The 23,906-nt window shown below is 41.9% G+C and overlaps 1 protein-coding gene across 1 annotated transcript in view; it reads right to left on the bottom strand.

Moving 5' to 3' along the window:
• CABLES1 (Cdk5 and Abl enzyme substrate 1) overlaps positions 1–23,906 on the bottom strand; it is a 70,538-nt gene that overhangs the window by 35,084 nt on the left and 11,548 nt on the right. The window contains exon 2 of the mRNA XM_053987079.1: positions 1,630–1,701. Coding sequence (XP_053843054.1) covers positions 1,630–1,701 — 72 coding nt within the window. The remainder of the gene's footprint in view (positions 1–1,629; positions 1,702–23,906) is intronic.

The following is a 23,906-nucleotide window of genomic DNA, read 5'->3' as shown; positions in this document are numbered from 1 at the left end:
TGCGCTTTATAAATTGCAGTTACAGAAAGAAATTGCCAGAGGGAGGAGAGATGAGACAAACAGCAATATCCTCCCCCTGCCTTCCACCCTTGCTCTTTTTAATCAGCTGAAACCACAGCGCATGTGAAAGCTTCTCTGTTTCATCTCAGGGCTGTTTTGTTGCCAGGCGAGGCAGAGCTCGCAGGCACTGGAGATGAGTCCCGTGCTTGCAGCGCAGCCAGGGCTGGACCGTGGCTGCTGCATCCTCCTACGGGACGAGCATCCTCTGCCAGTGCACGGGACCAGCACAGTCCCTCACTGCCGAGCTTCCCTGAGCTTCCCTAACCTTTCGTTTCCATCCTCTCCCCTGCACAGGCAGAGTTCAGCAGCTTCTCAAGCCCATGAGGTTATTATCTTGGACTGAAACCACAGACCACTGTGCCAGTCCCTACCACTGTACCCAAACACCATCGTGTGGCACGGGCAGACCCCGAGAGGGGCACCCCATCACTTTGCCATTTCTGCCTTTCTCCTGCTAGTAAAGCCTTGAGATTCCCTCACCCTGTGATTGCAATTAGCCTTGTTAGCTTCTTCACAGGAAAATGGCACCAAGAGAGACATTCTACCACCAATTCTGCAAATTAGCAAGTAAAAATACTGCCTAGCAAACCATACTTTGTTTATATCTTTTACCAATTATACATGTTTGAATCACTTATGGGAACACTTCATAACATGCTGGTAAGCATGCAACAGTGAGCTTTGTAAAAATAATCAAACTTTGGTAATAAGCCAATTGGTACAGCCTCTGCTATCTTTGCTTTGAGGTAAGGAGAGACAGCCAATCTGCATGTGGATAAACAAGGCTGTAGGCTAAACACCAATATAAACCAGCTGAACTACAGGTCCTAAGATAAAGAGGCAGTCAAACTTAGGCTGCCGTCTTGCCGAACAGCTGACCTGGAAGCATTCCATGCACTGGTCAGATTACTGACCAGCCAGTTTCTGAACTGTTAAGCAGTTGCTCCATTTTCCATCACCCCCGAGGATTGCCTAGCGACTAATTACTGTGGTCCCCAGAGAAGGAAGCTGTGGTCTCCCAGATGCACAAATCAAACCGCACTGAAGTGGCCAATATAACAAGGATGGGAGCAGTTTTATTAGTGGGGTAGCAGTCACAAACCTACCAGCCAACACACAGACAGCAATGCTGGTAATCAAAATAAGCTTGCATGTGGCTCAGAGAATAGACAGTAAAAATTCATTAAAAATACTAGCCTTCAAAAACTTACTGTATTAGACCATCTGTACATACTTTTTAAATGTACCACAGATGTTAGGGTACTACTGACTAGGGACTAGTCATTCACATTGGTGACAACAAAACTTTTCTATTAATCAAATCTGGCATTTTAATTCCTGACATTTTGTCTAAATACTGCCTTTTTGTTTATTGACCTAAAGCCAGGGAATGTGCAATTCATATCAGCCACCACCTCGCAGGGCGTGTGAAGTTTTAACACTTTTACTCACTATGAAGATTATCTTAATGTGAAGACCCAGATACTTTTCAACATGAGGAGGGAGAGCAAGTCTGCCCATGCATGTGCTTTACAGACAAGAAGCCAGAGAGAGAGTAAATAAAATGACCTCCGCAGTGGGGCATTTTCCTCGATATCCTCCAGAGTCTCCAGAGAAGATCGCTGGGAGATCAGCCGACGTCTGCAGAAAAAGCAGAACACAAAACATTACTGCTGATTAGAGGGCACAAGGAAGTCCTCAGAGCTGTTACTGAGTAAAGATCACAAACCGCCCTTTACTAGCCAAGCCACACCTTTGAATACTAATAAATTTAGTTCTGTTCTTCTTATCTTAATCTGTTTGATTCCACCCAGAAGCAAACTTACTCCATATGAGCTGCTACAGCAAAGCAGAAGTTTCAGCTTTTCAACAGCTCCTCCTCAGTTTGTGCTCCCCTTCCTTCAAGGTTTTAACACTCATCTAACACAGTCCTACATATGCTGCAGTACAGCTGGCAACGCTACAAGTACAGAGCTCTGACAAAATAATGCAGACATAGATCCACAGAGACTGCCTGTCCTTCACACTGCCACAGGGACACTTCTCTTTGCCCCTTGCACTTTCTACCAAGCAAGTGCCACTTGTTTCTCCATGATGTCCATCTCATCACTCCTGTGAGGAGTGTCTGACGTGAGATGAAAGACGATAGTGCCAGCAATACTGGTTATAAAACAACAGTTTAAACAGAAGCGCTGACGATCCCCATGAGCAGCACAGGTGAGCTAAGCTCTATTTTATACCATTTTCCTATGTCTGAGTCACATCCTTCCTCCACCTTCAAAGAAATAATTATGGAAATCTTAGCATTACAGGTTTTCTGGCTGGTCTAGCAGGAAGGGAAGATGCCCCAGTACAGGCTTCGTTTTAGCAGCCATTGCTGGTGCACAACCTCCAAACACCCTGACAGCAGCATAAAACAAGAACTGCACCCAACCCTCCACAAAAACACCATAAATACCATAAATGAACGTGTAAGACACAGCCCACCCACAGGCACAAGAGAAATTAAGCTAGCAATCATTGAAGCTACTCCGTCATCGATGGGCGTCAAAACAGCTGCAACAGCCAGCAGAGCCATGGCACTGTGCCGCAGCACCCGGCTGGCAGGAGCTATGCCAGCACCCATCAGCCCCCAGGGCCATGGCTGAGGCACAGAGCACCTCGACAGAGACTTCATGAGTATGAACGACAAAAGTCTTCAAAGACTATCACTATTTCTTGCCCAATTCCCACTGAGCTGCCTTACTCCCTTGATCTGCAAGTGAAGAGTATCAAGAATGTCATGAGCACTCCCATATGCTTGAAAGGTGCTCATTAATTTATTTCTGGTCTGTATTTTCACAATAAATTGTTTTCTCTGTTGCTAGTGTAAGCAGTTTCTAATCCTTCCTGCAATTCCCTTGCCCCTCCAGTTGTGCTGCTAAAACTGTTCCTGCAGCCGTGCTGCAAATCTGATTACCAAAATGTTTTTCAGTTCAAAATAACCCTGAATTTCAGTGATTCAATTTGTTATTAATTCAAACACCAAATTTCTATCACTAACCCACAGACAAGGCATTTCAGGACAATTTGAATGTGCACGCAGCTTCTTGTGTTCTTAGAAAATCATAGAAAACCCCTCAAACAATTTATAGATCAACTAAGTGTGAAGCATAATCCTCTTATGAAAAATATGCAAACGTAAATCCCCTCAGGCTTTGTCTAAACTAGGATTTTAGAAGATTTGGTCCAAGATACGATATATCTTCAAAATGCTAAAAAAAAGAGTCTGCATTTCAGGATGTGCTGGCATAGACAAGGAAGAAGAGACCAAACCCCTGTCTGCAGCACCCATGGGTGCACCCATAACTCCATCCATAATCAGAGAGGACACAAGAATGCTCTTTTTGTGAGATATTCAGATCAGAAGGAGCTCCTCCTCCTTCTTCAGTTTCACTGATCCATAAGCAAAAGCTGGAATTTTCAACTACCAGCACCACTGGTAGGTGACATGGCAGATAATAGCTGTTGGCTTTTTAATATCTCTTTATACATCATTAGCTTAATAACACAAATAATGGCACGCTCCCATCTTGTGGTGTTACAACACCAAAAGCATACTTGGCATGTTGTTAGTCAAAGAGAGATAAACAACGGTACAACCTTGCCACCTTCTTCATACTAAATTTATCAAATTAGTCACTCTGTATCTCCTGTAGATGCCAGGTGCTTGTACAGCACCAGGTGCATATTCCAGCTGCCACTGAAGCCTTTTTCCAAGAGTCTCCTTGCCCAAAGTTATGCACCATCCTCAACTTCATTGCCGACAGTCTCTCAGACACGGGTTTGAAGATCCTGCACTTGCATCTGTCATTAAGGCAGATGCAGTAGGTGTCAGGAACACACACAACTGCATTTCACCAGCTGGTCATCCAGTTGCCTGCTGGAGTCCTCTGGCTTCCCTCACTGCTCTCAACTTCTTAAACCCAGCACCAGGGATGATGCCTCCTGATTTCTGCTTGCTAATCTCAAATGCAGTACAGGCTGGACGGGAATCACTGCCACCCCTCTCGGCATGAAAGACCAGCACTGATTTTGCAGCGTTTTGGGGACCTTACATGGCAAGTGAGTTGGCGCAAAGGAGTGGGGGAAACTCTTTGTTCACCCAAACTTGGGAGAGAAGCACTGATACCTGAGCTCCCTCTCAACTAGGGCATGATACAAGCAAAACTCTGGATAAATCCATCCAGGAAGAAAGGAAGAAAACACACATAAAAGGTACCGACACAGGTAGCAGTGAGAGCAAGGATATCCAGCCCAGACCCCAACCCAGCTGAAAACTGCCACAACCTTTCACCTCTCCCCAGCATTATTAGTTTTAATCACTTCAAGTCCCAGTACTGTCAAAGGAGCACCAGAGAGGTGGATTTGGAGCAACTCTGTTGAAATCAGTTCATACTGTCCAGGAATCACACCCTCTTTTCACTGAAGAAGCTCAGCTGCAATGAAGGATGCACAATTATTCCACTTTATCTTAAATCTTTATTTCCAGGCCTAATTAAGATGGCCTAAATACCAGTATTTTATAAGCTTTCCACAGCTGGATATTATACTAGAAACGCCAACTAATGAACCTACCTGCTGAGAACAAAGTCACATCCTGTGCCACAGACATGGGACAAAAAACAATTCTGGAAAAGGAAAGCTTTTGAAAGGATCTTCCAGGGAATACAAGAAAAATCAGTTTTCCACTGACTTCATTAAGAATTAATCACCTCAACTGGTGTTTAGTATTTAAATTAATCATATTTTTCTCTTCAGGCAAGCAGCCAGGGTTTGTCTATACAACTCCTAACAGGGTTATTTTTCAAAAATTGATTAGCATGCTATAGCAGCTGGTATATAGAGACACTTACATTGAAATAACCCAAACTGCTTCATATCACACATCACCATCACTCTGATGTAAAGCTTTGTTGATACCTATTTTGTGTTTAAAAATGCCCTATTTCAATAATAATTATGGGGAAATCGTTCTACTGTGGAGGAAGAATATATGCAGAACAAAACAAAACAGCAATATATGACACACAGGATTCAGGCTTTGGGTAAGTTTCTAAGCAGAAGCAATTTCAATATAAAATGCTTTTAAACTTTTGTAGACTAGATGTCAGACTAACACGAAAAACACAATTGACCTTAATAATCAAATTAAAGATGTTTCAACAAAAATGTTAATTTCTCCTTGTCCATAGAAAGCCTTAAAAATTCCTCCTAGCTTAATCACCACATCCTAGGTATACCTCAAACTCACCCTCACTCCCCACAGCCAATGCATACAGAAAAAGGCAGTTCAGTACTGGAAAGATGATGACCTCCTCGTTCTAATGATCAGCCCCTGCAGGACAATGGTCACAGTCACATGTAACTTACAAACTTCTTTGTTTAAAAACCAAATAATATCACTTTCCCTTCAATACCTACCTAAAATATTTTTTGTCTGTTTCCTTGCTGCTGGTTCCCTGTGCATGTGCCCAGAAATAACCAATACCCTGCAATCAAATTCCAAGTGCAGACCAAAGAAAGAAACTAAAGAGACATTTGATGCCATGGTATTTTAAATGGCTGTTTTCTAAGATACTCATGACCCTGCTTGCATACTGGATTTATCTTTGATCAGCTCTCTGAATCTCTGTGGAAGTTTCTTAAAAGCTAAAATGTTGTTTTCGTTTCCCCCTCTCCAAAGTCAGATTAATACATGGCTCGGTTGCAAAAATTAAATAAAATACAAGGGCAAAAAAAGAAACTAAATACAAGGAAAAATGAAAAAAGGCAGGTCTGTAGCCAAAACAGCAAATAGCCAAAGCAAGTAGATTGCAAATATATTCACCGCAACCATCCCATCAATCAGTGGAATATTATCTTTGCTCTCAGCTGCTGCAAAATACTCAGCTCAGTTATGTTAAACATACAAAATCTTAAGCCACATAGACAGGAGGTGATAAAAAAAAAGGAAGGAGCTGCAATCAGAACACTGGATAAATTCATCCAGGGAGGAAGGAAGGAAGGAAGCCAATGATAATCCAAGAGATAAGGCAAAATAAATCCATGTGTAATGACTTTCTAGCACAGCTACAAAATCAGGAAGAAAAAGATGTACTTTAAATACAACCAATTTCTATGAAAGTTGGGGGTGTGATTTTCCCCCTGCTTCTGTTAAAATTACAAACCTGTAACAGCTGAAGCCAGTGGTGTGGGTGCTGCTGGCTCCCAGAACAAAAGTCACCCCTTCAGGATAAGCTTCTTCACTTTGTCTGGAATAGCTGCATCCCTTCAGAGATGCATTGACATGAGACACACAAGTGCCAACCATCTGAACACCTTCTGGCTGCATTAACGCTGATGGGAGAACTTGGGAGGACAAAGACATTTCCAGAGCTGAAGACTGTTGGCAGCTCCCATGTCCACTGGGCTACCTCCTCCCTTCAGGTGGCCAGGCAAAATGGGCAAGAAACCTCTGGGCCATCAGCCTTCTGATCACAGCTGTGGTTACACTAATGTGGCTTGGAATCATCAGACAAGCACAGGACTGCTTGACACTTCAAAAATGTTGGATTCTTTATTTCCACTGTGCCTTCATCACAAAAAATGTATCCTACAGACAGAAACACTACCCTGGATAGGTGCAGAAGGGGAGTGGAAAGAAAGTAACCACAAACTTACAGTGATTGGGAATGAGATCAGGATACCTGTAAGGATATCTCAGGGCCTGCCTAGAGGCTTAAGTGAAGAGTCTCCCTCTGCATCCATCCACCTCTGAAAGGTGCCAGCTCCAGACTCAGAGAGGTCTTGCTCAAAAGCCAATCTGTCCTTTGCAAGCACTCCCTGAGGAGCTACCAAAACATACCCTGGATCTGCAGTTCCCGGAGGTTAATCCAGGCAGAGCATCACCTTGATCCTCTATGGGAACAGCAGCACTAGGGCTGGTTTTTTTTCCTTTGGGCTTCATATTGTTCCTTCCAGCACCAAAATGGCTTGACCAGTAAAAGGAAAACAAAGAGAATATTCAGTGAGATTTAAGACTAGGTTTCCAGGTAGTAGAATGAAAAAAAAAAAACCAAACCCACAAAAAGTAAATCTTATACATATATATTTATGTATGTATGTATGTATATTATATATTACAATATTATGGCTACAAACATATCCTGCAGGCTACTCTGAGTTTTGAGTAAGTCACCATTTGCCATTCTCATTCCTATCTCCTTTGGAGCTGGATTTGGTATGAACAGAAGTGCAGCTGCTGGCTCTCTCCCCACTCCAGGGCCAGGGGAGTAGGTATAAGCAGAGCTGCCAGACACAGGCCATGCCCCGTCCCCAGCAGCTCCAGCTCCTTTGTCACTCCAGGGAAACTTAAATGCCACGACTCTCCAACTGCTGCTCAGCCAGCCGGCTGAACGCCTCTGCCCAAACTCCCGGCCTAAGCTGCAACAATTAATTCACTCTTATGAAATATTATACAAGACATCAGCTGTGAACGAATCCCCATCCACTTCCTGACCCCTGACTTCATGCCCCAGCATGAACCCAGATGAAAGACCCGCTAATGAGTCACCTCTCACCCTCCCTCTGAAGTTTTTACTGGGATTCTTATGTCCCAGCTCATTTTCTTCCTGTCTTTTGCCAATATTAAAGGAAGACAAACACAGGAAAAACAAACCCTGAGACTATTGAAAATTATTAAGGGAAATAGAATTTCCAGGAGCTACCCAAAGCGATATAAGGCCGTTTTTAATTGTGTGCTATCATAATTATGCAGCAGAGCCATTATCTGCAAAGAACATCAAACTCCATTTAGGACTTCCACACCGTGCAGTGTATTGTCAATGCTGCCCTTGACAATAAGGGAGTTAAAAGCATCTGGCACATGCTGAAAAATGGCTTATTTTATTCATTCAGCAGCCCAACCCAAACACACAGAACATACCGAGAGCCCTCCATTTAGCTGTCACCTGTGTGCAGGCAGGATGCCAACACATGCTAAGACCACAGCTTTCTGCAGTGGGCTGTGAAGAAAGTCTTTGAAGCAGAGATCCTGAGCTAACAGGACTCTCAACAACCCGCTTTCCTGGGATATGCACTGCAAGGAGACAGACCTTCAAATCTAGTAATAACCAGGAGAATAATGCCATGCCAAATGTCTCCATCAACCTTTCGGGCATAAGCAGGAAGATGGACAGAAACAAAGAGATGACAGGAGAGCTATGGCATGAACATGGCTCCATGCTACACACTCCTCCTAAACCAGGGGTACCCCCTGCACTCAGTATTTCACCTGTATTGTCACCCAACTCCTTCTCCAAGCCTCATCCTCCCACAATATCCAAGGCAGAAGCTCTGAAATACACAGTACTTGAACTGCTACCTCCTGACTTGTCTGCACATAACATCTCAACACAAAAAACATTTACACTGCCATCCCAGAGGTAGGATATAAGTAAGAATTAAGTAAGAACAAGGAAAGAAGTTAAGAAACCATGAAGAAAATAAACACAATACCGAAGTATACCACTGACCTTTCACAATGCAACACAATGCTCTGTTCACAAAATATTCTGCAGCTTTACACACATGATCCTTCAATTAGCACACAAAATTCTAGCACAGCCCTGTCCCAATGCCCCAGAGGGATCATCTGTGTCTAGTTAAATCAAATATAAAATCAAGATTACCAGCACTCCAAAAACATAAGGAACCTTCACTACAAGTGCTGAGTAGCAAGCAGATCACTGACAAAGCATTTTTATAGTATGAATGTGTACATGCAACTGTGCAGAAAAACAGAAGGTATGGGAGAACAGGTTTTTTTTTACTTTTGTGCTTTTTTTAGCATCATGCACAATTCAACTTGACACACTATCAGTCTTTCTAGAAGACATGATTTCAAGAAATCTCTAGTGAAGGGAAAACAACTCCCAGTGTTTAGTCTAGGGAGAACAGAAGAGCAATCACCACATGTGTCTAACTCTGGGGAACATTTAATGTTCACCTTCCCCAGTAGGATTCCAAATTCTCCAAAGATGTATCTTATTTGAAACTTACCATCAAGGTTTAGTGGTGGATTTGGCAGTGCTTGTTAATGGTTGGACACAATGAACTCAAAGGTCAATCTAAATGATTCCATGATTCAATGATGCTATCTTCCCTCTGCAGGCAGCTGCCTCTGCACCCAGTCCTCATACTGTTGGCTCTGCCCAAGCCATAATGAAGAGCTACAGCCACAATTCAGTAAGATTCATTTACACACAGCAGAGCTCTCACAGATGCTGAAGCACCAAAAATCTACATCCTGTTACCTTTAACCAATGATTTACAGATTCGCTGTCTTCACTTTACTGACTCTGCAGCAGTGTGATAGCTTTCAGAAGGCTTCTGTGCAGTGATTTATTCTGAGTATGCCCCAACATTGCCATAGTTATATTTTTCAGAACAACCATTACCTCATAACCTAACACACATTATCACAGTAAGAAATCAATGGGCATTTAGAGACACTCAAAACTAGGGAAGAAGCAAACAACAAGATTAATCACCTGACTTTATGAAAACAAGGATGCTTGCCAAAGCAGATACAATAGCACTGTAAAAACATACAAACTGTCCATCTTTATGTCCTTTTGTGGCAGTAAAAACCACACCCTAACAGCCTTCTTTGGATTAACATGAATCTAACAGATTCTTCATGTATCATTTATCCCTGACAAAACTCTGTGCATTGCAAAACAATGAATATTTAGTTCTGTTCAAAATAAGTATTTCCCGTTAAACACCACATCCCAGGGAAATGAAGCATCAAATTTCAAACCAAGTATTTGAGAAAACCACACACTGCCAGAATGTGTGCAAGTCTCTAAAGTATCAAATCACAAAAGTTGTATTCCATAACACCCAAAGTCCTGTAATGAACTAAGAAACTCTCTTGCAAGTCAAGGCTAAATGCAGTAGATACCAGAAAACATGTAAACACACTGCATGCACTACTACATCATCTGAAAAAAAGACTTTAATTCTAGCCTGCATACATAACCATGCAATTAAAACTCCAGCCTTTTCCTCCTTTATTTAAGGTGTTTTTTAGCTTATCTACAGCCCAGCCTCATATCCCTGTCTTGCTTCCAGACACACATGTGCTATCTGGGAGAACATATTCCGCAATCCCACATCTTAATATTCTTGGACTTAGAATAGATCTGAATATACAATTAATTGCACTGCTAAAAAAAATAAATCCTAGACACTGTGAATAGTCGGAATAGAGCTCTTGACAGAGAAAGAAAAAGCCCCTGTGTGAGCAGGGCACAAACAACAAATAGGAGAAAGCTTATTAGCATGAGGCATTTTGGGCATGAGATACGAATGCTGGCACAGGTGATGGCAATCTGAGCATTCACTGGTGCATACTTTGCATTTAGTTCTGGCTACACATGCTACACATACCCTTGGGATCAGGCACTTTTCCCAGCATCTCATTACACACCCGAGAGTCAATGCCCGACTTTCCCTGGCCATTCATTGCTGAAGACCAAGCCTATGTATATTGTTCAGAGATTAGCTATCATACTGGACAGCTTAGACATCTTAACTTTTGGATATCTGTGATAAGGTGAGACAGTCCAATGCCATAATTTTAAATATTATTACATCTACAGGAATTAATGCCTTGTTGCTTCCTAGTTCATGCATGGTCAGTTTCAATACCAAAGGCCTTTGAGTATAAAAATATGTGTTTACTTAAAATACTGCAATTGCTTATGCTTTACTAAGAAACATATTTGCAATACAAGAGATATGTTCCTAAAATAGAACCACAAGATCCATTAAGGTAAAGGCAGATCCTTACTGCTCAGGAGAACTACTTCAATGTACGGATGAACTTGTGGACCCGAGTCTTGCAGGGGGAGAGCTCAGTTCTTCCCTGCTTGTCTTACTAGGGACAGATCCTGGAGCCTACTCCAGGATCCTACTCAGCATTTTTCACTCAAGGAAAAGCAAACACCCTCCTCTTTCCCCCATCCCTGCCACCATGTCTGGGCACAGCATCTTCCTGTTACTTGGCCACTGAGTTTCTGCTGGTAGCAGAATCATTTTCTTCTCTCTCTTTTGAGGTCCTTTGCTCAGCATGGCTTATGACAACTGGTTCATTCCCAGTCTGAAGTTACTCTCTCCTGGTACAGAACTCTAATAAAAATTTAAATGTTTTCAAAAACCAGTTTACTCCACTGTGAACATTTAGTTCTGCAAAGGTGAAAGACCAGACTGAACACCATGGTTCAGCCTATCACAGGTGCACCAAGACTGATAGTGGTTTAAAAGGTGACACTTAAGAGCTTGGATCTCCACAAGGAATTCTCGCTTCCCCTACTTGCAGTAAGGAAGTATTGCAGGATTTCTCATAACACCGGTAACATTTGGTTGTGTAGCTGTATCATTGCCCTCTTTGAAGTTACAGTGGGTACAGTCGTGTCCAATATTTAGAGAAGTTGGCTAAGAAGCTTCCCCACCTGTTTTCACAAGAGAGAGTACCCAGCAGTCACCCTAATGAACATTTCATTGACTTGGCAAATGCAGCCTACATCTGCAGGCTGGGGAACTGCCTTTCCCAGGATCAATACGCCCCCAAGAGCACACATGGCAACGGGCAGAGGCCAGAGGCTAGAAAGCACCTCCCTAACTCTCTGCTGGAAACTGCCTCTTTCCAGGGCACCATCCCCACTCACTCAGAGAACACATGCTGCTCTGCCACCCCACAAACACCTGCATATACAGACTTGAAAGGTTCCCAAATTTACGGCCTTTTATTTTCTTATATTCCCCACATACTGTCACAGTGCTGGGTTATAAAATGTAATCTGAGTAATCTTCTGCTTAGTAAATTATGTAATTACTGGAGAACTGAATTTTTGTGGGTGCCAGCAAGTTTGCTGGCTAGGAAATACTCAGCAATGAGATACCAGTTTTCAATCAGTTTTTGAGGGGAGAAAACCCACAAAAACTTCAAGAAATCTGGACAATGCCCTTAACAACATGCTTTAACTTTTGCTCTGAAGTGGTCAGGCAGTTGGACTAGATGATCCTTCCAGGCCCCTTCCAACTGCAATATTTTATTCTATTTTATTCTAAAAGCAGATTCATTAACACATCAGAAGTGAGGAAAATTGCCAGAGCACTCTGTTAGACTGAGTCTACTGATACTTTTATTATCAGAATGATGAAGTAGCATCTCATAGTGACAAAGCTGGCCAACAACAGTTTAGGGGACTGATATTAGAATGCAGCACAAGACAAATTTCACTTTTTCTGTATTTCCCTGTCTTGATTTCCTCGTGTTGTGCCAGAAGGATCAGAGGCAGCAGCTCCGGCAGATTCAAGAGCAGGCAACCTCCTTAAAGCATCACTGATAGCTGTACCAAATAACCTCAGTGATGATTCAGTGACTTGTTCAGTGTCTCAACAGCACACTCAAAAGGGATGTTGCATTCATACTATGCAAAGAGGAAAAGTAGAGGTTGGCTGACCAACACCAACGTGTTCAAAGTGATCCACTTCAAATGTGTATTGAGCCCTCAGTTTGATTTAGTCTGTAGAGGATATAAGCAAATCAATAGATAAAGCAATCATTAAAGCAAAATAATCAACAATTAACTGTAGTTGCAAACCCATCTCCTGGTGGAGATGATTCATTGGGAATGGGGTCACACCCTGACCTTACAGGAAGTCTGGAGGATCTGAGTTACCAAGCTCTCCCTGTGACAAACAAACAACACAACATTAAGCTATGACAAGTTTATATAACCTGTACATTACTTCAGACATCTATACACTCAGAAGGTGGGGGCAAAAAGTCTAGAAATTACTGTAAAGTCCTAGACAGGCAGTTTGATAGTGTATCTCCCTCCTCCTGTTCTGAGGCTCAGGAGAGGCACGGACGGCTTCCATAATCCCACATTTTTGATGAAGGACATCCCCTTGTCAATAGCTTTATAAGAAAACATTCAGGAGGGCATAAAGCACCAGTCAACATTATCAAATCTTCCCAGCAGTCAAAGCTGGCTGCCTGAGGTCTCTGTTTCAAGTGTCTGGAAAGCACAGGAGCAAATCACAGCACCAGACCTGAAAAACACCTGCCATGGGGCCCTGAGCTGATGTGGTGGTTGGTTCTGCCAAAGCTGCAGTGTGGTCCACTGACTTAGTCTGAAATGACTTAGTTTGGGTGATTTCTAGGGTCTGGAAGAGTAATGTTGTGGCTGTAACTGTAGCCATGCTAAGTACAACCTTAGGCAGACCTTTGGATGGCAAATGCCATGACTGTAGTGGCAAAAACGTATCTAATTTTTCTTTAGCAGAGATCCTTTTTGTGTGTGTGTTTTTTCTTGTTGGTGTTTAATTTCTTTATATACATGCACTTTTTAAATAGCTTTAGGAAGAAAAACCACTAAGCCAAGGCAGAAATGGATATATTTGATTTTAGAAGCTCTGCCTATCTACGTGGAACAAATCAATCACATTACCATTTCCCTCGGGTGAACAGGAGGAATACAGATAGAACCTATGCGGATGTATGACTTTGGGTTTTTCTGGTCTCCTCCTCCTTTTCTCTTCTCAAAATCTGTGCTCTTCCACCAGCAGGCTTTAGAGACAAAGGGTCTGTGACTTTTTTTCAGAGTTGTATTATTATGGCCTAGTCCTCCCTCAGTCAGAGGACTTTTCTTGATAACATAAAACAAGGCACTTTGTCATCTGACTCAGTGGCAATTTTAAAGCTCTGCAATGAATTGCAATGAATTTGCAGCTCATTAGCAATGAATTAAGTTGATGAAAGGTCACAAGGAACCAAGGACAATTTTTACAAAGCATCTCCAGGCAGTTTTTCCAGACCATCAGCTCTCTTTTGCTAACCCAGGAACACATCTCACACTCTTTAGAAACGAACCGTCTGTTTCCCCATAAAAAAATCCCGAAGTATTGCCTAATGAAGCACACAAAGAGTCCTTCTCATGCTATGGGAACACATTTCAGGATTCTGCTCACATGTTTTTTACTCAGGCGTGCTTTGATGTAATAGCAGGGGAGAGAAATTTTGAAGGATTTACAGATTAATCAGCCAGAGCATAGATGTAGGTTAGGTCTAAGAGAACTGTGCTCCTCTGGGATATCATCTACAGCTCCACTTACCCAAGATGAAATGAAACGTGCTTTGGGAATGCAAATGAATTGGGATGTCACAAAAAGTAATTCAATTTGCAGCAGTGGGGTTTTGAATTTGGTTAGTTACATACAAGACCTTTATTTAACTGTAAACCTGGTACAATCCTTACTATGATTTCCAATTTGAAATTAATTTTACTGCTACTTTAAAAATCAGGCCTGATAACTACTAACAGATTTTCAGGTCATGTCTCTATTATATGTATGTATATCGCTATGTCACTGTACACTTAAGGATGCTCTGTAACAGATCTGTGCGATCTCACACACATAAAAAAGGGTAAGACTTTCATTCATTTCACCACTGTGGAAGAGGTAAGTGGAACAAGACAGCTAATTAGTCATTCTCCATTTCAATCCTCGATAACCACAAAGAGAACTTGTTTTTTTACTGCAGGCATTGTCTTACATCAAACAATTTGTAGATAAGAAAAACCAGTTTTCTTCCAGAAGGCACATACGCAAGTATTTTGATAGAAAAGATGAAACAGCATTAGAAATTAACTGTAACACTTCTTCCCTTCCCTAGCCACCAGAGTATGTCCATTAGGACACATTGCTAATATACAACTATATTATCCAGACTGACAAATTTTGTGCAGTCTGCTGTTTTGGTATTACAGAGCACAAGCCATTAATAGCTGACTGTCTCATTCAAATGAAACAAGACAATTATCAGCTGTAACTTACACAATCAATACTGCTGCCAGCATTTTCAGCAGAGATTTGATTCTTTTATAGCTCATTTGAAATCTTTAGGGAACGTGCCATTAGTACATCTGTCCTGCTGTAAACATAATTATCATGCTTAATTCCATTTATCATGCTGATCAGGAAGCACTTTCCAACAGCCTTTCAGACTGGGAACACTGATAAACAAGCAAGGGAATTTGACTGCCCCAGCTATGAGGGAGTGTGCTCACTGCCCGGACCACTGCTCTTTCCAGCCGAGCCTGTGGGAATTTTCTGAATAAGCACGAGAGTTGTGCTGACCTTTGACTTTGGGGCACATCATGTTTGAACTTGGAGTACATCCTACTGGACACTGCTTGTTTGTATCATTATTTGATTTTATATCTCCTGTAATTCCTTGCTCCTCTCCAAGACCACGCTCGTAGGTGGTTCAGGCTTCTGGAGCTGTTGCACAGGGAGCAGGGAGCAACTAGATTCACCATGATCATGGCTCTTAATCAGTAGCATAAATCCAGCCCATGTCACAGACAACAGGCAACATCTGCTTCAACAGAGCATCACTTTTAACACACAAAACTGGGCTGGGGCCAGGTGTAAGCAAACATCAGTTAAACAGATGTCAACGAACACGGGGCTGAATTTCGGCTAAAATGGGTATGAGGTTTTAAGAAGTGAATACCATCAAGACTTATCAAACTCTGATACCTTACATGCAGAACAGCCCACAGCTGCAGGCTTGATGTGCAGAGAAACTGCCTTCATGGACAACTTAACCCCCAGAGACCTGCAGAACATCCTGCCATCAAAGTAAGATAAAGCAAAGTAAAGGTCAGCCCCTGCAAAGACCTCCTGCAAACTACAGCTTCAAATTGGTTTAAAACAGCCTCATTTATACTAATAAGCTGATGCTGTGACCAAAAGGCACCATGCTGCTTCAGCCATCACCACCCCTTGCATCACACCAGCAGAAAGTCTCCTGCAGCCAGCCAGGTAAGGGAAGCACACAAATGATTAATGATCAGCTTCTCTTGGGTTTTGTGAGGGAGGAAAAGATCTGCTCTCCTCAATGGGATCAGCACAAAACAGTCCTGAAATCACAAGAAGTGATTAACTGTTCCTGCATCCCAGGAGGCTGCTCCCATAGCTGCTGGCTGTCCTCACGCCTTCCTCCACTGCAGCTATGGGTACCTCCTTCAACTCAGCCAGTGAGCAGCATCTCAAACAGTCACAGGGAATAGGCTGGACTCCTTCAAGCTCAACAGATTAGGTCTGTGGCTAATATTGGTCACATCCAGTCTTTGGAACTTTACCATTTTTTTCTATTGGTTGAAACAATCTTTTTTTCCCCAGTGTTTAAAAATTACCTGACAAGATGTAAGGGACCTGTGGATGCCTTGAGGCTGATGGAATTATACTGCTGCAGCAAAGGGCAAAGGAGAAGGAGACCAACTCCTGACAATATCAGAAAGCAGATGATGTTTCAAAGAGAAATTATTTGACTGCTGATAAATATGTGATGAAGTTATGGGGCTTTTTTTAAATGTGGGAGAAATTCATAAATCTAACTCAATAAAACTGCTATTGCAGGCTGATATTGGTACATGCAGAATAGCTGCATGACCACAGAAACTCATAAGTTAATATATTGAGCCATTATGGATTGTATTTTAGGCAACTTATTTCCAGATCATTCTGATGTTTCATTTAATTGTATTAAGACAGGGCGACTGTGAGAAATGAGGAGCACAGTGGTTACATCAATTACTCTCTTTAAATTCAAGAATCATGCATATCCAGATTGCTTAATTTCTCCCATACATCTGCATTTGCATATCTTTCTTCTCTGAAGAGCTTTCAAAAGCTCAAGTTTTAATCAGAGGACTATTTTTGATTCTAATTTTCCAAGCTGCAGTAAAGCTGCTTCATGACCTAATCTGATGGCAAATGTACCATCATTATACAGTGGTTTCTAGCAAGTTGTACAATAACTAGTCATAATGTTTCTTATTTTTAATCCCTCATACAGCAGGTGCCTTGTGTCTAATTAGAGTTATTGAACTGCAGACATTGCTTTAACTCAGACTGGCAGATGACTTGTTGGAGCAAGCGCTGCCTGGGGTGAATAAATACCCTGCAGGGCAGTGTCTACACAGCAGCCCCCTGATACACACCCCAACACACCAAAGCTGTGAGCCAAGGCAGTCCTGCCTCCTCGTACACCCACCTCTGACTTTCTGCTTTTATTTTTGACACCAATCACAACAAAATCAAAAAATCTCCTATTTCATGGGGAACAGAGCATTTTGATTTGCCCAAAGCCAATGTTTCACTTAGATTTGATTTTCTTTTTGTATACACACAAGCATATATATGCATCTATGATACGTATGATACAAAAGATACGTACTCAGGAAAACAAAAGAATGTTTCCCACTGTTTGAACATGCCCCCTTTCTGAGGAATTTTGCTTCCTGAAAAAAGTTCACAGAGTTTCCTCTGGTTTGGCTTAACAGCTTTAAATGTTGTGCTTCCAGACAGACAGAAAATCTGGCTTACCCACAGCTTCTCCCCCTCCGCTCCACATTTAACAGGTCGCTGTTGTGACCACAAGAAAGACGGCGACCGCTGCTAAAACTTTAATCTCCCCCAAAAGTCGTAATCTTTATATAGCAAATATAATGAGCTTTCTCAGTGACATATTTCAACAATGTTTAACAGGATTGCATAAGCAAAGTTCTGTTTAAATCCACTGAAAATGCAACCCAATTCTCCTCAGTCTGCTCTGGTGATAATTAATGACAGATTTCATTAATATTCTTACCCAAATTTTTTTCTTGTAGGATTGTGTCCCACTAACACAAGGACGGCAGAGAAGAACTGTCTTCTATTAAAGAAGCTCTGTTAGGCATCACAGATAACATATGAAGCGTGGCCATGCTGTTCTCTATCCTCTATTACCTCTCAATTTTATTCTCTAGAAATTGTTTCAGCCACTAGTTCCAGGCTGCAACTAGAGGAGGAGCAGGAGGTATTCTGCCACTGCTGTCAGACAAGCCAATGGAGAACAGAAAAGGAAAAAAAAAAGTTTCGAAGTATTGTGCAAAGTAGTCAAACACTTGGAGGTGGCAAGGTTTCACCAGGGAACACCAAATTATCTATCCTATTCTTAAACAGGAACAGTCAAGAGACACTTTTTTATGTCAATGAAATTTCAGTTTCCCAGGGCAACACACAAGGATGACACCACAACAGCCTGCCTCTCTAGGGCAGGCTTCAGGAATATTGCCTCCAGCTCTGCACTTAATGCAAATGTAGGAAAAACCACATGAAACCATATCCCCCAACCACACTCACAATCCACATCTCACCACAAAAGTCTTGATCCCAAATCTCTGCAGCATTTTGAGATCATCCCAGCTATGGGGGAGGACAGGGAAGTGAAGAGGAAAGTGGGAGGAAGAAGGAAACAGCTGCTTCCCCTTCCCAACCTGGTATTTCTTCTGAAAGCTTTGATCTCCACTTTATACATCGAGTGTAACAGGAGATACTTTCTTTTCCTCTGTCCTGCAAAATGATAGACAAAAAAGCCTTACCCTCCTTTACTCTTGTAAATCATCTACCCTGTCCCTACCAGTTTTGCTGGGGAGCTGACGTGGCATCTTTTGCTGGGCTGCAGAATCCTATGCAAAGACAACTGTCACTCCCAGCATTTAGTTTTAATTCCCATTTGATGCCCAGTGAACTACTCCAGAGCATAACAAAAAGTCCATTAAACTTTCCACAAAAGCAAGTCTTAAATTTCAAAAATATTTATCTTGATCTCAAACATGCTCACTCTAACTTCTGACTCCATGGGCAAATGATTTGACAGATCATACACACATAAAAAATCAGAAACTGAAAGGAAATTCAGTAACACCAACCTCCCAAGCTATGGACTGGGAAGCTGGCCATGGAATTGCCTAATTTCACAAATATTCGTGAGGAAGTACGACTTTATTTCGATTCACAGATTACAGCAACAACTGGAGAGAAATTCTTATAAATAAGGCTCACAAGTTCAAGGGGCAGCTGTTTGTTCCAGCCCGACATTACATGTTGGAACAATCCTGCAGTGCAACTGCTCAGTTTTCAAGGTACTTTTACTATTGTCAGTAAATGTGTTATTGTCAAAGACTGTTAGGTCAAGCACACCCAGGCATTTTAATCAGACACCACACAGCTGGATTCATACCCCAAAGCCAGGACTGTGGGCAGCTGTCAGCCCCACAGCCACCACAAAGCAAGCAGCTGCTGTTGGGACAAGTTTCAGCAAGAGCAGTGATGAGCTACTCACAGGCACTGCTGCCGGTATAACCACAAAACAGGTAATTCTGAAAAAGCTCCAAGCTGGATCTGAACATCTCCAGCCGGAGATGACACCCCATCTCACGACAAGTTAACAACCTGTTGGGGATTTGGCACGCCCCAGAGCAGCTGGCTGGTTTTGTTGTGACAGGCAATAGTGCCCCTGGGTCACATCCAGAAGAAGGTGTTTTTGAAACAGGAGGCAATTGCCTTGCTGCAAAAGAAAAGTAATTTTAAAAAGAAATAAAATCAGAAGTCTCTCCTGATGGACTTCAGTATCACAAGTTTTTGGGAGAAGAGAACAAAAGCTGTCCACACACCCAGGCCTTAACCTCAAATACCACTGGGTGGGTGGGTGGGTGGAGGATGCGAGAAGAGAGCCAAGCAGCCAGAAGGATGCACAGTTCCCCTTGCATTTCTCTACACCCTCTCCTCAGGAACCACACTGCTGATCATTAGGGTGTGGCAGCTTGTTTTCCTTTTTCACATCTACCTTACCCTGGCTCCTGCTGTGGGAGATGCCAGTGCAGAGGCAACTCCCCAGACAGCTCTCCCTGCTCCTGGGGCACACTGAGCTGCCCCAGCAGCTGCATTTTCCCGTGACAGCAGGACCAAGGAAGACACTAAAAGCAGCACTGCAATGGGCACAGTTGTTACCACTTCCATGGTGACATCCAGCATTTTCCAGAAAGCCTCATCTCCATGAAGACATATACAAAAACTCTGCATGTGCTTATGCTACATTCAGTATTCATTGCTGATTCTCTGAAAGTGGAAGGCATGAGAGACCTGTGACTCTGTTTAAACAACAAAAACAAAGCTAAAACATATTAAACATTCATGAATTTCTGTGAATCCTTAATGAATCTTATCTTATTTTCTGCCTTCTGTTATGTGGCTCTTTAGGGGTACTTTTTTTTTTTTTTTTTTTTTTTTTTTTTTTTTTTTTTTTGTTCTTGAAAACTAAAAACTGTCAAGACAACAGAATGCAAGGGGATTAGACTGAGCATCTCCACCTCTTCTCAACAATCCACTGACTTTGAAAAGCCTCTACCATAGACTGGAAGACTCTGGAGCTGGAACTACTGGTATACCTTCCTCTGCCACAAAGATGGAGAAGAGACATAGGACCCTTTATCAGGTCACACGACTCAGAAATGTTGCTAATGCCTCCAACCATCATGAAAAAACATATTAAAATCTTATGCAGAAAGAAAAGAAATAAAATTTGAGTCCCTGAAAATGGATAATATCGTTCTGGCTCCCCTATTCCATTCAATCAAGCTGCAGACTTCTGAAAGCTGAAAAAATTAAACAGGGGGTTATATGAGAGCAGAGGTAGGCCTCTGTGCTGGCTTAATCCAGCAGCTATTTGAGTTTAAGGTGATACTTTGGGTTGTGAAATAAAATCTTGGAATTTTGAACATATTTGCTTCAGTGAGCCTCTCCTTTGGGGCCACTAATCCCTTTAATTGCCCCAAATCAGCTAGAGGCACCTTCAGGCAGAAAAAATCTTTGTTCCATAAGCAGCATTACGCTGACAACAAAACCCTTAAAGGTAAAACCAGCTGAGGAAAGTTTGATAGCAGCTCATCATGTCTTCTTAGATTAAGTATATTAAAAAGAACCTAAAGCATGAAGTGCCTTGAAAAAATATCTCATTTTGACCCCACTTTGGATAAAAATGATTTTTTGTCACAGACTTCAGATTTAGTGTCCAGTACTCTCACAGGCTACATTCAGCTTTCAGTATTACAAGAACACCTCAAAACTCTCCCTCTAAGATTTTAAAATATACCAGTCTAGTAGTGCAAAGAAGTCACTTATACCAATAAATTGTTCCAATCCTGTAAAAACTCAACACACTTCAGTTGTCTTAATGAAGATGCCAAATGCATGACTAAGATGCATTTCTGCAGAAACCTCAGCTGATGGGGCTCATGCTCAAATCAAAACTACAAAACTACTCAAATTTTACTATTTTAGGCAATGTCTTTATGAGTCAAAGGCAACAAATTACCTGGGAAAGTAAGGCTGAACATATCTGCAAGTGTTTGCAGGATCAGGCTCTATTTTTATACAGCCTTTTATCAATGACAAAAGCTAATTTTAAAAATCTCCTCATTCAAGAGATGACACTAAATATAATACAAGGTAGATTTACTTTATAATAGCCTTGAGGGTGTGCTAAAACACAGGAAAATCTATCTTTTAAAAAGGATTAAGGCATATTTTGATGGCACAGACATGAAATGCAGACCGAACAACTCCAGTACAGACACTAATCATGTGAAATGGATAACCTCATAATATCACACATCTTAGATCATCTGACTTGTGTGTCTGTCTGCATATTCAACATCACAGCCCCAAGCTGAAAAAACATAGAAAAAAAGATTCTTGTTTCCTGGTAAAGCTTCTTGCATTAAAGAACTGAATGCAGGGCAAAAGGCCCATTCAACAATGTGTCACAAAACACTTCACCACAGACCTAGGAGCTTTGTTGTGAGAGGAGAAAGGGAAAAAAAAAAAAGGATTTTGAACAATATTGACTAATGGGATTATGTATATACAACAGTTTCCCATTCACAACACCCTCCCGGGGAGCTGAACACAAGCTCAATTTTACCTGCGCCAGTAACAGTTACATCATTTTCTGACAGATATTAAGCCAACAGGGTACAGACCACAAAGCTGCTACCAAAAATACTTAATCTTCCACGGAGGATATCAGACAGGCAATTAAAGTAACAGTAATCCTCCCCCAAACATTACGTTTTATCATCTGTAAATGTACATCCGCAAATCTCTCTGCTTTAAGCCCATGAAACTTACACTTTTGTAGAGTATTTTTGATAATTTAAAGCTTTCAAATTATATGTAATGCAATACCTGGGTAAGTAATACGTAGAAAATAGTATCCTGATGACAATGTAACAACACATGAATACAAACTGTTCAGCATGCCTTTTGAACTTGCTTGCATACAAAATCTTTTCTGTGTTCATGTTAGAGAGTAGGGGTATAGAGAAAGAGGCCCTAAGACTGAGTATTTCTTCCCATCTTTTTAATATATGAACTAATTTCTCACCTAACCACAGCAAGCATACATTCTTTGAAGGTTTTTAAGAAAAATAAAGAAAAAAAATGGAGAATTTGGGAGTAGAACCGCTGCAGCTCTAGACAGGAAAAACAGTGTTTTAGCAACCAAAAAAACTTATTTGTGCACCTCACAAGGAGTAAATACAGCTATGAATACAGAATAAACATCCTTGATTGTACTAATAAGAACAAATATAATCTAGACACACAGCTATTGTTTGAAGAAAAGCACAGCCAAAGCCTTCACAGTGACAACTCCAGCCCCCTGCCATGCTCCATCAGGCACCACACAGCCTTGCAGACTGTCAGGACAATGTCAGCAAGGAAAGGGATGGTCACGTAATGGTCACCACCATGTGCCTGTGGTGAAGTTTTCCAGGGCAAGGAGGTGTCAGAAGGCTGAGGGTCCTCCACAGGTGTTGTTGTGGGGCAGTGAGTAGCGCTACTGGGAGTGGTAGTTGGGATACTCGATCCTGACAGCAGGAAACCATCTCCAAAAATTCAGCAAGTAAAATAAGGGATGCAAGTGCTAACAAAGCAGCACTCAGCTACCTGTGACAGAGCAACAATGAGAACTGTGAAGATTTCCTTTCCTGGAAGGATCTGCTAACTGCTATTTGGATAATACGAGATTCATATGCCTTTATTCTTTGTTTTGAAGCAGCAGGACCTTAATAATCTGTCCAGATATGGAACCAAAACCACACTTCTGTTGCTGTCTCTTCAACTGCCGGAGAACCTGCAACATTTTCCGTCCTTCCCGGTAGTCCCTGCAAAGGAGGAAGGTTGAACAAAGTGCCACTATATGAGGGCCATGGCCCCCACAGCAGCAGGAAAAAAAAAAAAAAAACAGATTATGCAAAACTTGCACTGTTTTGCTTCTGTCACCCTTTGCCTCCTCAGACCTGAACAATAATGAGCTTGTCTTGCATGGAGGAAAGGGTGGAATGGCTTTGTGCTTGGACGGGTCAGAACAGATAAATGCAGAGATGTGCTTGCCAAACCCCACTTGCATCTTGCTGGAATAAGGAAGAAACTCAAAGGTGTTTCTCACAAGGGTGAGAAGCTGCAGACAGCAGCACCAAGAGAAGACCACAACCCTCCCCCTCTGTGCCTTGGTGTGGTTCCCCCGGCAAATCTCTGGAGAGATACAACATGAAGGTTCATTTGGTAGCTACCTACATAGAAGTCACAGTAATAATTTTGCCATATTGCTTGCACTGAAAGTGAAATCAGCTATATTTTTTATAAAACTGGGACTGTTTATTTTCTTTTGATTAAAAAGTGAGCCCCCCTTGCCAGACCACACAAACAGAAACCACTACTTCCTCAGTCACTGCATGTTCACATCTAAAAAAAGCCCTGGACAAGGGTAAAACCATGCTGGGTATGACATCAGACCTCTTACATTGATCAAGCTCACAAACTGCCATCAGCATGTGATGGCAGTTTTGAAATTT

Source organism: Vidua macroura, chromosome 1, assembly GCF_024509145.1.
Source record: "Vidua macroura isolate BioBank_ID:100142 chromosome 1, ASM2450914v1, whole genome shotgun sequence".
Lineage (NCBI taxonomy): Eukaryota > Metazoa > Chordata > Aves > Passeriformes > Viduidae > Vidua > Vidua macroura.
The sequence above is the reverse complement of the archived record's forward strand: the minus strand, read 5'-3'. Positions and strand labels throughout refer to the sequence as shown.